The sequence below is a fragment of the Mobula birostris genome, chromosome 1 (genome assembly GCF_030028105.1).
Source record: "Mobula birostris isolate sMobBir1 chromosome 1, sMobBir1.hap1, whole genome shotgun sequence".
Classification (NCBI taxonomy): domain Eukaryota; kingdom Metazoa; phylum Chordata; class Chondrichthyes; order Myliobatiformes; family Myliobatidae; genus Mobula; species Mobula birostris.
The window spans coordinates 165,395,928-165,411,798 of NC_092370.1; the positions used below are offsets into that span (position 1 = coordinate 165,395,928).

At 39.8% G+C, this 15,871-nt stretch overlaps 1 protein-coding gene across 1 annotated transcript in view; it reads right to left on the minus strand.

Moving 5' to 3' along the window:
* LOC140193710 (pleckstrin homology domain-containing family G member 3-like) overlaps positions 1-15,871 on the minus strand; it is a 171,543-nt gene that overhangs the window by 26,129 nt on the left and 129,543 nt on the right. Inside the window, exons 8-12 of the mRNA XM_072250911.1 lie at positions 9,555-9,686; positions 9,169-9,351; positions 8,019-8,111; positions 5,366-5,452; positions 4,498-4,531 (exon numbers count right to left, since the gene is read on the minus strand). Of these exons, the coding sequence (XP_072107012.1) occupies positions 4,498-4,531; positions 5,366-5,452; positions 8,019-8,111; positions 9,169-9,351; positions 9,555-9,686 (529 nt within the window). The remainder of the gene's footprint in view (positions 1-4,497; positions 4,532-5,365; positions 5,453-8,018; positions 8,112-9,168; positions 9,352-9,554; positions 9,687-15,871) is intronic.

Genomic DNA, 15,871 nt, shown 5'->3' on the forward strand with positions numbered 1-15,871 from the left:
GGATCCAGAGGTCCAAATTTCTCACTTCCTACAATAAAGGAATCAATCAAATTAATAAATTAACTCAATTGAACTTAATGAATTATTGATTTTTTTCTGTGGAATCTGTTCCAATTGATAACTCGTTCACTGAAACACTGCCTGGATGCAGAACATCTTGTGGCAACTGCTCTGCTTGCAACTTCAAGAAATTGCATCAAGTTGTAGACACAGCTCAGCACATCGTAAAAACTAGCCTCCCCTCTCTGGACTCTTATTTCTCACCATCTCAGCAAATCAGCCCCTGTACAGTCCTGTGTAAGAATCTTTGGCACCCCAGATTTTTCATATAAATTTTGTTTTACACATTTATTTTTTGTCTTCTGCAATAGCGTGTCAGCAGAAATGAGCAAATTTTAGATTTCCAAACATTAATTTCCCAAAAAAAAGTTACAGAATGTTTTTCTATTTCTAAGAAAGTAATCTATTAAGCAATAGGCTGCTTTTCAAATAAAACCTTGATTATTTTGTATGTTATAGGCCAGTGCATGATTAAACAAAGATAACAAACAGAATGCTAATGATCAATGACATAATAAGTTGAATGAACTAAACTGATTAACTGAAACAGAAACAGGTGGAGAAGGAATCAAACTAAGTGAAGGACAACCAAACTAAAAGGTAAGGGTGTGGCAGATGTGACAGTTTTATCTTCCAATCATCAATGCACCATGGCAAGAGTGAGCATAGCAACAAGACACAAAGTAGTCATCCTGAATCAGCAAGTTCTCTCCCAAATAGAAATTTCACAACAGACAAGACTTTCAAGATGAGCTGCCAAGCTCTTCTGAAGTTTCACAAAGAAATGGGCAAGGCTAAGGACCAGAAACACAGTGGTCAGACTTGGAAACTGAGTGCAGCAGCTGAGAGATGCGTCAAATGACACCCCTTCTAAACTAGAAGTTGTTCAGCATTGCTATCAACTCTGAACTACAGAAATCACTGGAACCCAAGTAGACCCTTCAATAGTCCAGAGAAGTCTTGTCAGAAGTGGTCTTTATGGATGAGCTGCTGTCAAAAAGCAAATCCTCTGAAGCGGAAACAAAGCCAAGAGACTCACCTATGCACAAAAGCACAAGGACTAAGGTGCTGAACAAGGGCAGCAAGTGCTCGAGACTGACGAGTCAAAATTTGAAGTTTTTGGTTCAAACAGGAGGCAGGTTGTCATAAAAGGGCTGGGGAGTGCTACACAGATGATTGTCTGCAACCAATTGTGCAGCACAGTGGAGGATTCCTGCAAGTTTGAGGCTGCATTTCTGCAAATGGAGTTGGTGATCTAGTCAAAATTAATGGATTTGTCAATGTTGAGTACACACAGACTCTCATCCATCAGGCAATGCAATCAGTCAAGTCAAATCAAGTCACGCCACTTTTCATTGTCATTTCGACCATAACTGCTGGTACAGTACACAGTAAAAATGAGACAGTATTTTTCAGGACCATGGTGCTACATGAAACAATACAAAAACTACACTGAACTATGTAAAACAACACAAAAACTACACTAGACTACAGACCTACCCAGGATGGCATAAAGTGCACAAAACAGTGCAGGCATTACAATAAATAATAAACAAGACAATAAGCACAGTAGAGGGCAGTAGGTTGGTGTCAGTCCAGGCTCTGGGTATTGAGGAATCTGATGGCTTGGGGGAAGAAACTGTTACATAGTCTGGTCGTGAGAGCCCGAATGCTTCAGTGCATTTTGCCAGATGGCAGGAGGGAGAAGAGTTTGTATGAGGGGTGGGTGGGGTCCTTCATAATGCTGTTTGCTTTACGGATGCAGCATGTGGTGTAAATGTCTGTCATGGTGGGAAGAGAGACCCCGGTGATCATCTCAGCTGACCTCACCATCCGCTGCAGGGTCTTGCGATCCGAGATGGTGCAATTCCCGAACCAGGCAGTGATGCAGCTGCTCAGGATGCTCTCAATACAACCTCTGTAGAATGTGGTGAGGATGGGGTGTGGGAGGTGGACTTTTCTCAGCCTTTGCAGAAAGTAGAGATGCTGCTGGGCTTTCTTTGCTATGGAGCTGGTGTTAAGGGACCAGGTGAGATTCTCCTCCAGGTGAACACCAAGAAATTTGGTGCTCCTAACGATCTCTGCGGAGGTGTCTCATCAATCCCAACTTCATTCTGTAGCAGGACAATGACCCCAAACACATTGCCAAGGTCATAAAGAACTGCTTTCAGTGAAAAGAAGCACAAGGAGTTCTGCGACAAATGGTACGGTCTCCGCAGGTCCTGATCCCAACATCATCGAGACTGTCTGTCTAGATGCAGAATCAAGTGAGACAGCCAGTTTGCAGAAGAACTGTGGCAAGTCCTCCAAGATGCTTGGAACAACCTACCAGTCGATTTTCTTATAAAACTGTACAACAGTGTACCTAAGAGAATTGCTGTAATTTTAAGCAAAGGGTGGTCACACCAAATATTGATTTGATTTACTTTTTTTTTTACTGTTTACTGCTCTTTATAATAATCTTTTTGATACTTAAGAAAGTTTCATTTCATTATTTTTGAAAGCATCTTCACTTTACAGAGTATTTTTTTTTTAACATGTGCCCAAGGCTTTTGCACAGTACTGTAATCAAAGACTTCACCCAGCCTGGGCATACTCCCTTCTTGCCTTTCAGGGTTGGGCAGAAGATAGCAAAGCTTGAAAGCCTTTACCACCAGGCTCAAAGGCAGCTTCTACCCCTCTGTTATAAGACTATTAACTAGACCCCTGGTATGATACATGGGACTCTTAACCTCAATCTACCTTGTTATGATCTTGCACATTAGTGATCACCTGCACTACAGTTACTCCCTCGCTGTATTGCGGTTGTTTTACTTTGTTCTACCTCAACGCACTGATATAATGATCTGATCTGTATGAACAGTACACAAGACAATTCTTTTAGTGTATCCCGATACAAGTGGTAAAAATAAATCAATTCCAATTTCAATTGAATTGTTTTTAAACATTGAATCCTTCAAGGATAAAGTCTGAGTATATTGCACTATACCAGGTAAAGGTAACTACATCAGCGGCACAGCACTGGAAACTGCAAACAGTTTTAAACTCCTGGCAGTTCACAGCAAGTGCAACCTCTCATGGGCCCATAACACATCCAACACAGTCAAGAAAGCTGCCAGCACCTCTACTTTCTGAGGAGGCTAAAGAGAGCTGTACTCCAGTCATTCTACAAATGCACAGTAGAGGGCACCCTAGCAATGTCTCACTGCTTAGCATGGAAACTGCAGTGCAGGCGCCAGGAAGGCTCTACGATAAGCAGTCAAAACCGCCCAACACGTTAGTGGCACCAGCCAACCCGCAATCAAGGATATATATACAAAAAGGTTCAAAGTTCAATGTAAATTTATTATCAAAGTACATATATGTCACCATATACAACCCTAAGATTCATTTTCTTTTGGATATTCTCAATAAATCTATAGAATAATCAATGAAAGATCACCCAACTTGGACATTCAACCAGTGTGCAAAAGACAACAAACTGTGCAAGTACAAAAAGAACATGCTGCGGATTACAGTGAGAATAATTCACAAGTATTTCCATGGCCCACAGAACATCACCGTGGTTCACTAGTGCCACCTTGTTTATAACCCATTAAAGGACCAGTAACATCATGAAGCATCCCACACACCCTGCTCGTGGACTGTTTGTCACACTCCCATCAGGGAGCAGGCTACGGAGCATCCCCGTCAGGACCACCAGACTCAAAAACAGTTACTTTCCCCAAGCAGTAAGACTCCACCCACTAACCTATGTACAGCCTAGCTTCACTATATGGACATACAATCTATGTTATGTATATTTATTGTGTGTTTGTTATTATATTATTTATTTTCTGTGTTCTTTCTGTGCTGCTTGGATCTGAAGTAACCATTATTTTGTTCTCCTTACACTTGAGTACAGGAAATGACATTAAACAATGTAGAAAGGGATTCGTCTCATCATGTTAAAATTTTCTAGTCCTTTCGTAGAAGGAATGAGCTCAAATGGAGTTTGTCTTTTAGATAGCATGTGGGCTGGCAGCAGAGCCACTTTCTTGGTGGAGGCTGTTCTGAAGGTGTTGAATGGGTTCAGCCTATTCCAGTGTGGACAAAGGACTGCACTTTGATATTTCTGCTGTATGGAGTATCTGGCCTGGTGTACAAAAGCATTTGTTCTGCTTTGCCCCCAGCAAATGCCACTGCCCCATCACCAAACCCCCACCCCACCCTCCAACTTTCCCTCAGCTTTCCTTCCTGCTACACACTCTGGGTTTCCTTATGATTGCTCTGAAGCTAATAGAACAACAAGGCACCAAATTTTGGGAAACCCTGACTATCACAAGGAGGAAAAGCACCTGAGATTTATTGAAGATTAATTGCCGAGTTGATGAAGGCAGTAGTTAAGTTAAAACTTAACTTGTAAAGTATTAAGGTAATGTATTGGTTTATACTTACAATAGGAATCCATTTCCAAGATGGCTTCCTTTGCCTGAATATAAAGAACAAAGCATTAAGTCACTTCATACCAAAGGGGACGGGGAATTAGTATTGGTAAAGTTGACAAAGATACAAACTTCCTCAGAGAGCTGGTATCAAGCTCAGCTGCTCAGTTTGGCATACCATGCATCGAGAAAGTACAAACAGAATCAAATCACGTAACCAGAACACTGGTGCCTGCTTCTGCATTTCAAGGTTTAGCACCTGTAACACCTTCGGTGTGAAAGAGCTAGGGTGTGATGGATTTGTGCACCGGAGATTGAAGCTGGATTGGATAGGGGCTGGGCAAGTGAGACACTGAGTGGGTTGGATTGTTATGAGCTGGAGTGGATTGAACAGTAGGGTTAGTATAAGCTAGGGACTGGGCTGGACTTTATTTGGATGGGTCGGCCAGAATCAGGCTGGTTTAGTTAGATTGGAATAGGAAGGATGCTACAAGGTTAAAACCAATGACCCCAAAATTAAAATAAAAACTGTATGACATTTATTGAATCCAGTATAAAACCTCCATTGAAAAAGAGGTCTCCCTCCTAAAAGCACCAATCTGGGTCCCAAAAGTCAATAGAAAACATGCCCTTCAACACAACAATTCGAAGTGAATTACTGCGATTTCTCAAGGTGAAGGCAAATACATTCATTTGGTTCTTGGCATTTGTTGAAATACACACGATAGCTCTGTGGATGAACACTACACTGCATTAACAACTATGGCTCTGGATTAAATGCTGCTGAGCACCCTGGCATTATGTGCTTCCCTCTAAAGCCACAACGGAGCTGATATTAAGTACTGTGTTGTGCAGCTCATCATGCTTCAGCAGGAGCTCACCTTCTGAGGAATGATGGCATGGTGATTTTCCAGGATCAGCCGCTTTATGTGATGGGTCCAGAGACGCTTCTCTTCCACAGTCTTTGCCTGCGGAAGATGAGAACATCATGGTTACTACGATACAGAGAAACACTGAGGCATAGGGAAGAACTGAGGGAATGCTCTGGAACTAGGCCTGATGTATCTTTATTAAGTGTTGATATCAATTTCTCAGGTAAATTTAGTGGATTGAAGTATAATCCAATTGCAATTCATTATCAACATTTCTGAGTCAGACAGTTTTAGGTTCAAGTCTCACTTCAACACAAAGCAAAAATGTCACCCTGTACAATACTGGGGTACTGCCACAGTCAGAGGGGCTGCTAAACCTGAAGTGACCTTGCCTAACCTCTGGTGGATGTAAAAAAAATCCCAAGGCACTGCTTTGAAGAGTTGGGACATTGTCTATAGTATTTTGAACAATGCCTTTCCTGCAAAAGAAATTACTTGGCTGTTCTGTCACTGCTCTTTGCAGAAGCTTGCTATACTTAAACTCCCACATTATAAAGGCAACCAGGCATAACAGAAGTGTGCATTATTCTGGATGCTGGAAATCCAGAGAAGCACACACACACACCACACACAATGCTCGAGGAACTCAGCAGGTCAGGCAGCATCTGTAGAGAGGAATAACAGTCGAAGTTCAGGCAAAGACCTTCACATCAAGACTATTGAAGAGTCTCAGCCCAAAATATCGACTGTTTATTCTTCTCCACAGAAGCTGCCTAACCTGCAGAGTTCCTCCAGAATTTTGTGTGTGTTACTCTCAAAGCGACCATGCAATTGTCTGAAAGCCATTTTTCATTGTCCTATAGCTTCATAAATAAAAACACTTTCTTCTTTTCTTTCATTGGTCCACTAAGGGACAATGTGCAGGAGCACCTTTTGCAGTCTCCATATTTGTCTGGACTCACAGCCCTGAAATGTTTTTGCAGTGTTTCTTCAACTGGACAGAAAACAACAGGCCAGACCTCGCTCACAAATGTCAGCACTTAAGGGATGTAAAATTATGAGGGGAATGGATGTGGTGGCCAGTGCAATCGTGGTTGCTGTTATGTGCTGGGGCAGCAGGCTGAGGGTAGCAGACACCAACAGAATCAACAAACTCATTCGTAAGGCCAGTGATGTTGTGGGGATGGAACTGGACTCTCTGACGGTGGTGTCTAAAAAGAGGATGCTGTCCAAGTTGCATGCCATCTTGGACAATGTCTCCCATCCACCACATAATGTACTGGTTGGGCACAGGAGTACATTCAGCCAGAGACTCATTCCACTGAGATGCAACACAGAGCGTCACAGGAAGTCATTCCTGCCTGTGGCCATCAAACTTTACAGCTCCTCCCTTGGAGGGTCAGACACCCTGAGCCAATAGGCTGGTCCTGGACTTATTTTCTGGCATAATTTACATATTACTATTTAACTATTTATGGTTTTATTACTATTTAGTTATTTATGGCGCAACTGTAACGAAAACCAATTTCCCCCAGGATCAATAAAGTATGACTATGACTATGATAGGGTAGATATTAAAAATCTTTATCCCCATGGTGGGTCTGTCTAAACCAAAAGAGTATCCATTCAAAGTGTTTAGAGAGGATTTGTGGGGGACATTTTTCACACAGAGGATGCTTGGATTCTGGAACACACTGCTCGAGGAGCTGGTGGAGGCAGATGACCTCACGATATTCAAAAAGAACCTAGACAAGACTTGAATTACCAAGGCTATAGGTGTATTGTGGGTAAGTGGTATTAGTGTAGCATGGTGGCCTGTTTCAGTGCCACACCGCCCTAAATGGAAGTGCAGGACTGCTCTATGTGAATTGTCAAATATCCCATTCCCAGACATCCCACCTTTCCCGGAAGTTCCGGAAGTCTTTCGCAAATTGATGGTGCTACCTCCCTGAAATGAGTTTTTGCAGGGTGGGATGTCTGGGACCATGAGAGAAAGAGAGAGAGAGAGAGAGAGAGAGAGAGCAAGAGTGAGGGGGGGGAAGAGAGAGAGAGAGAGTGCGAGAGTGAGGGGGGGGGGGGAAGGAAGAGAGAGAGAGATAGAGAGATAGAGAGATAGAGAGATAGAGAGATAGAGAGATAGAGAGATAGAGAGATAGAGAGATAGAGAGAGAGAGAGAGAGAGAGAGAGAGAGAGAGAGAGAGAGAGAGAGAGAGAGAGAGAGAGAGAGAGAGAGAGAGAGAGAGAGAGAGAGAGAGAGAGAGAGAGAGAGAGAGAGAGAGAGAGAGATATATAGAGGCATTTTAAAATTAAACATTCCTCAGATTTTCCAACCTGCAAAGAAATGGATGTGATGTTTAGCTGGCAATCAAAACTTCTAACAGTGTTTTGAGGTGGGGATTCCTCACAGCACCACCAATGCTCCTGGAAGGATATACCACCCTCATGTCTACTAGACCAATAAGCTGGCACCATTGTGGGAAAGAAGCAAGGAAAAAAGTTAAATAACAGCCTAACGAGGCATCAGTCAAACACTACTCAATTATTTACCAACATGAAGCGTTAGGGCCATGGGAAGGTTAAGGTGAACATTGTGTAATGGAGTGGAAGGAAGACAAAGGTTCCACATGGTCCAAGTTTCTTCAAACCAGAGCACTCCCGTACCTGGACAGTGTGTTGCTGCTTTGGGTTCTTGTAATGGGACAGCCCGAAGCACAAAGAGTCTCTTGTGCTCTCAATAAGCATCAATGCAGAGCACTGTCAGGGAGAGAAGGAAACAAATCTATTACAATCCCAGCTTGACATCTTACTTCCCTCGCTTTAGCTGACCAGAGCTCCCCGGGAAACCAGCAACAGCCATTCCCACCATCTAATTTTGGTGCCAGCAGCAATTAAACCTTGAAGCTTCTCTCTATGGGACCTCGAGTTTGCACAGGCTACAAACCTGAAACGTTTGGGCAGAACCTTTAACACTGGTAGAAAGCAATTCCCTGTAGGCTTCTCAAAGATGCACTATGTAGCACATCCACAGTGAAATTAGCTTACAGCTGGGTACTCACTTCCTTAAAGCAACAGTACTATGCAAAAGTCTTAGGCACTTTTATACAGTTGGGGTGCCTAAGACTTTGGCACTATACTATATTTGTCAATGTGGAGCGAAGAGTGAGTTTGTAAACCTGGTGGGAGCAAAGGATGCTGGGAATGGCGAGGGTGGAGCACTCCAGGAGGGTTGTGGGACAGGTGGCAGAGAAGGTGTGCCTGGGCAGATGCACCCAGCCCTGAGACACCAGGCAAATCATTTAAACACCTGGTTTATTGATCATTACAGAATGTCTCTCTGGTGCTTCCCACTCCCTGCACTCTCCCTTCCCCTTTTCCCAACCACGATTCCCCGCTCCTGGCCCCTTTCCCATTCTCAGTCCACAATTGAGACCCATATCAGAATCAGGTTTATCATTGCTCACAGGTCATGATTTTTTTTTTGTGGTAGCAGTACAGTTCAATACACAAAATTATTACAGTACTGTGTAAAAGGCTTAGGCAATCTAGTAATATATATGTGCCTAAGACTTCTGCACGGTACCGTATGTACAAAGCACTCAAATCCCTTCAACAGATAGCAGTCTGTAACTCACTCTTTAAATCATCCAAGCTACATACATATTAGATTTTATCCATTTTATTCTCCATGTAAATCATCTGGACATCCTGATTAGGACTCCAGCCTGTCAATTACTCCCTAGAAGCCACCCATCAATAGACTTCTTGTATATTTAACTGTGTTGATTTGCAAAAAGCTGCTTATAGGAGATACCATAATGTGAGTCTTGTAAACGAAGTGTTCGCCTCTTTTCTTGGTCAGCAGCAGAACCTTGTCAAAAAGGAGTAAAGTGCGTTCATTTTTGGCCCGGTGAATCCGGAAGGTTCCTTCCAGGACAAGCTCTCCATACGTTGTCAGGTCCGGCCCATTCCAGTGTATCATCAAGCTCTGAACCTCCTGGAAAAACAAGATGAAAGGTCAGCTTCTTCTCAAAATATTATCACAGGGAATGAAGATATCCCAAGTGACCCAACAGCCCCACGGGATTCTATCTGAATGTGTGTATGAGAGGAATGAGGCCTGAAAACATGAGATAGATGACGGAACGGGCAAGCTGAAACGAAGGAGAGAGTTTGTTGAGTGTGTGTGTACGTACGTACCTGCAGTCGAATAGCATGCTCGTGTTTCCTCTTCATGTCATTGATGTACCAGGCCACACCTGTCATGGTGTCAATAGCTTCATCAATCACCTCATAGCCCTCCTGGTTGACGTCAAAGTGCTTTGCTATTTCCTGTGGCAAGAACAGACAGGAAAATCTGAATGCAGCTACTCAAGTCTACTCCATCGTTCAATCAGGACACACATTGCTCTCCTTTCTCTTCCAGCTTTTCCTCTTCAATTGTACATCCCAGCCAGTTCTCTCTTCTTATTTAAAAAGTAGTACACTGATATCTCACTTGTGCATGCTCATTTCCAAGATTCAAAGTACATTTATTATCAATGTACGCAGTTTACAACCCTGAGATTCGTCTTCCCACAGACAACCATGAAACAAAGGAACACCATAGAACCTGTTCAAAGGAAACATCAAACACTCAATACGCAAAATTTCCAGTGACGTGAAACAACCCAGAAGGGGTTGCTAGCACTCAGCAGAGGGCAGATTTTCAATCTCACGGCATGGAAATAAACAGCGCACCAGAGGATCTTCAGGCTTTGATGGAAAAAGAATGAACTTTGATTAATATAATGCCTTTCAATAACAGCAGCATACCTGAAAACACATCTCAGCAACAAAATGTTTTAAGAACTTAAGACACAGGAGTAGTAATCGGCTATTCTGGCCAGTCGAGCCTGCTCCTGCATTGAAGAAGATCATGGCTGATCTGGACATGCTCTCAACTCCACCTACCTGCCTTTCCCCCCATCACCCTGAATTCACCTGTTATGCAAAAGTCTACCTAACTGCGTTTTAATTGAGGTAGCCTCTCTACTGCTCCCCTGGGCAGAAACTTTGGACATACAGTCTGTTAAAAGATGGATAAAGCAACAGTCAATTTGTGCACAGCAAACTCCCACATAAACTCTCCCTCTGTCCCTCTGACTATAACCCTTGCCCAACCTCTGGGTTCCCCCCCCCCCACCTTTTCCTTCTCCCTAGGCCTCCTGTCCCATGATCCTCTCATATCCCCTTTGCCAATCACCTGTCCAGCTCTTGGCTCCATCCCTCCCCCTCCTGTCTTCTCCTATCATTTTGGATCTCCCCCTCCCCCTCCCACTTTCAAATCTCTTACTAGCTCTTCCTTCAGTTAGTCCTGATGAAGGGTCTCAGCCTGAAACGTCCACTGTACCTCTTCCTAGAGATGCTGCCTGGCCTGCTGCGTTCACCAGCAACTTTGATGTGTGTTGCTTGAATTTCCAGCATCGGCAGAATTCCTCGTGTCCCACATAAAGTGATTTGTTTTGATAATTGTGGCTGAGATTAATTTACTAGGCAGGTGAGATTTCCCTCGTTTCTCTCCAACAATTCAATGGATTCTAATGCATCCATCAACCTGACATGTTGAGCAGAGTTTAAACAACTGTTCTGTGAAGACAGCATTTCCAATGGTGCAGTCCTCCCTCAGTACATTCTCAATATTAGCACTGATTTTTTTTTCCACTGAATTATAAGGCAAGGCCATTATCTATTGTCAATCCCTATCTGGCCTTGGAAAAGTGGTAGTGAGCACTTTTTTCAATGGTTGCCTTCCTTCTGGTGTTGTTGGGTCAGGTGTTCCCTGACCTAGATACAATGATAAAGGAACCATCATCCATTTCCTTGAGCAACAGAGACACAAAATGATGGCATAACTTAGCAAGTCAGTCAGCATCACTGAGGGGGAATAAACAGCTCTGTTTCAAACTGAGATCCTTCAGCAGGATTGGAAAGGAAGGGGGCAGAAACCAGAATAAGAAGATGGGTGGAAAGGGGAAAGCGTATAAGCTGACCAGTGATAGGTGAGATCAGGTGAGCGGGAAGGTGGGTGGGGAGGGTTGGAAAAAGTAAAGGCTGAAGAAGGAATCTGGTAGGAGAGGACAGTGGAATAAAGGGAAGGAGCTGAGGAGCCAGAGGGAGGTGATGGGTAGGTCACGAGGGCAGGGAAGAGCGAGAGGGCCACTAGAATGGGGCAGAAACAATAAATGGGTGATGTGGAGTGGAGCCTGAAGGCACTGATGCTTCCACTTGCCTGCTGCTCTTGTCCTTCTGGTGACATGGGTCACACGTTTGGGAGGTGTGGATGAGTAGTCTGGTTGGGGAAGTACAATAAGTTCCATCAAAGGCATCTCCTGCAGTCACAGTCCTTGCTTTGTAATATAATTTTTATTGAATTTTCAAAAGGAATACATGAAAAAATAGAATCTACCCTCCCCCCCCATATAAAGTCCTACCTAAAAAGAAAGAAAGAAAAAAGAAAGAAAGAAAGAAAAGAACCGCCTGGGTATTGGAAGGTTTCCACATGCTCCATGGGATTCAAAATAAATTTGGTATAATTATTCGTTACTTTCCCCAAGTGACCAAAGTCTTTATCGGAGCACTTAAATATGCCATCCTATCTTTTGTAAATAAGGGCGCCAAATATTCAAAAATGTTACATATTTATCTCTTAAATTATAAGTAATTTTTTCGAGTGGAATAGAACTAGCCATTTCATTATTCCAACGATCCATACTTAAATACGAATCAGATTTCCAAGTAACTGCTATAGTCTTCTTAGCTACTGCCAATGCAATTTTTATAAATTCTTTCTGATATTTATTCAATTTAAGTTTCGGTTTTATCCCTTCAATATCACCTAATAGAAATAATACAGGGTTATGTGGAAGTTGAGTTCCAGTAATTTGTTCCAATAAGATTCTTAAATTTATCCAAAAGGGTTGAATTTTAAAACAAGACCAAGTAGAATGTAAAAAAGTACCAATTTCTTGATTACACCGAAAACATTTATCAGATAGATTTGAATTTAATCTATTTATTTTTTGCGGTGTAATATATAATTGGTGTAAAATATTATATTGTACTAATCTAAGTCGAACATTTATTGTATTTGTCATACTGTCAAGACAAAGTCTTGACCAATTTGTTTCATCAAAATTAATATTCAAATCTGTTTCCCATTTTTGCTTTGACTTATGGGTTCCTTGTTTAATTGTCTGTTCTTGAATCAAATTATACATGCAAGAAATAAATTTTTTAATTTTCCCTTTTTGTATTAAAATTTCAATTTCATTAGGTTTTGACAAAAACATTGTTTGACCCAGCTTACCCTTTAAGTAAGCCCTTAATTGAACGTAACAAAAGAAAGTATTATTAGATATTTTATATTTATCCTTTAATTGTTCAAATGACATCAATATACCTCGTTCAAAACAATCTCCTATAAATTTAAACCCTTTTTGGTACCAATTATATAAAAGTTGATTGTCCACTGTAAAAGGAATAAGTCTGTTTTGGAACAAAGGTCTCCTTGCTAATAGAGATTTCTGTGTTTCATTATCAACATTTATCTTACTCCATAGATCAATCAAATGTGTTAATATAGGAGATTCTTTCTTTTCCCCTATCAATTTAGATTCCCATTTATATATAAAATCTTCAGGTCTATTTTCTCCTATCTTGTCTAGTTCTATTTTAATCCATGCTGGTTTTCGATCATCGAAGAAAGATGCAATAAATCTAAGTTGATTTGCTTTATAATAGTTTTTAAAGTTTGGAAGTTGTAACCCTCCTAACCCAAATTTACATGTCAATTTTTCCAATGATATTCTTGACATTTTACCTTTCCAAAGAAATTTTCTCACACATTTATTTAACTCTTGAAAAAATTTCTGTGGCAATTGTATTGGTAATGCTTGAAACAAATACTGTAATCTAGGAAATATATTCATTTTTACAACATTGACTCTACCTACTAATGTTATTGGTAATATCATCCATTTGTCAAGATCTTCTTGAATTTTTTTCAATAGTGGTAAATAATTAAATTTATATAAATTCTTTACATCATTATCAAGTCTTATACCTAAATATACCATTTACCGGCCATCTAAATTGGGTTCCTAATCGACATTGACAATAGTCTCCTTTAGTAAGAGGTAAAATTTCACTTTTATCCCAATTTATTTTGTAACCTGATACCTTCCCATATTCATCCAATCTAGAAGATAATTTATGTAACGAATGTTGTGGGTTTGTTAAATAGATCAAAACATCATCGGCAAAAAGATTAATTTTATATTCCTCCTGATTAACTCTAAAACCCATAATATCTGGATCAATTCTAATTAGTTCTGCTAATGGCTCTATCGCCAATAGAAATAAAGCAGGTGATAGTGGACAACCTTGTCTAGTTGACCTTTTTAACTGGAATGGTGTTGAAATTTGAGAGTTTGTCACTACTTTAGCTTTAAGGTTAGAATTTAAAGTTTTAATCCAATTTATAAAAGATGTTCCTAACCCATATTTTTCTAGTACTTTAAATAAAAAATCCCATTCTAATCTATCAAATGCTTTTTCTGCATCCAAAGCTACTACTATACTCTTCTCATCCCTTTTTTGTGCCAAATGAATTATACTGAGTAGCCGGGTTACATTATCTGCCACTTGTCTATTTTTAATAAATCCTGTTTGATCCATATGTATTAATTTTGGCAAATATTTAGATAATCTATTCGATAAAATTTTTGCTATTATCTTATAATCCGTATTCAATAAAGAAATAGGCCGGTATGATGCTGGTTTCATAGGATCTCTGTCTTTTTTTGGCAATACTATTACAATCGCTGTTGAAAAAGATTCTGGAAGTTTATGTATTTTTTCTGCTTGACGTATTAGTTCCATAAAAAGAGGAAATAATAAATCTTTAAATTTTTTATAAAATTCAGGTGGAAAACCATCTTCTCCTGGAGATTTATTACTTTGGAGTGATCCTAAAGCTTCTTCAACTTCTTTTAATGTAAAAGGCATATCTAATCCCTTCTGTTCTTCCAAATTCAATTTTGGAAGAGAAACTTGTGATAAAAACCTTTCTATCTCATTAACATCATTTTGGGATTCTGATTGATATAATTCAGAATAGAAATTTTTAAAGGTTTCATTTATTTCAAGAGGTTTATAAGATATTTTATTTGCCCTTGTTCTAATTGCATTTATTGTTTTGGAAGCTTGTTCTGTTTTCAACTGCCAGGCAAGAATTTTATGTGCTCTCTCACCTAACTCATAATACCTTTGTTTAGTTCTTATAATTGCTTTTTCTGTTCTATATGTCTGAAGCATATTATATTGTAACTTCTTATTGACAAGTTGTTTTCGTTTTTCTTCTGACATATATCTTTGAGATTCTTTTTCTATTTTTGTAATCTCTTTTTCCAATTGATCTAGTTCTGCCATATATTCTTTCTTAATTTTAGATGTATAACTTATTATCTGGCCCCTAAGATATGCTTTCATCGCATCCCATAATATAAATTTATCATCCACTGAATGAAAATTTGTATCCAAAAAAAATTGAATCTGTTTTTTCATAAAATCACAAAAATCTTGACGTTTTAATAATGTTGCATTAAATCTCCATCTATAAGCCACTTCTTCCTTATCAGCCATTATTATTGTCATTAATAAAGGGGAATGATCTGATAATATTCTTGCTTTATATTCCATATTTTTCACTCTGTGTTGAATATGCATTGATAATAGAAACAAATCTATCCTTGAGAAAGTTTTATGTCTATGGGAGTAAAACGAATAGTCTCTTTCTTTAGGATTGATTCTTCTCCATATATCAATCAGATTTAAATCCTTCATCAATGATAAAGTTAAATTTACTACCTTCGATTTTATAACAGCCTTGGTTGATCTATCTAAGATTGGGTCTAAGCAAAAATTAAAGTCTCCTCCAATTAATATTTTTTCACGCGCATTCGCCAAATTCAGAAAAGCTTCTTGTATGAATTTTGCATCATTTTCGTTTGGTGCATAAATATTCATAAAAGTTCAGAAAAAAGTTGACAATGTATAATCACATATCTCCCCGCAGAATCAATTATTACATTTTGTATTCTAATTGGTAACGTTTTATTGATCAAAATTGCTACTCCCCTCGCTTTTGAATTAAATGAAGCCGCAACAACACTACCCACCCAATCTCTCTTTAGTTTCTGATGTTCTGTTTCCGTTAGGTGCGTTTCCTGTAAAAAAGCTAAATCTATCTTCATTTTTTTAATATGTGTTAAGATTCTTTTTCTTTTCACTGGTCCATTAAGCCCGTTAACATTAAAACTCAAAAAATTCAATAAATTAGTCATTATACTTAACAAAGTTACTCCAATCTAAAACATTATTTATCTTCTCAACTCTCATAGATCCTTGGAGAATCTTTTTAAACTTCACCATGTTGCTATGTGTCTCCCTCCCAACCTTCCAGGCAGAAAGAAAAA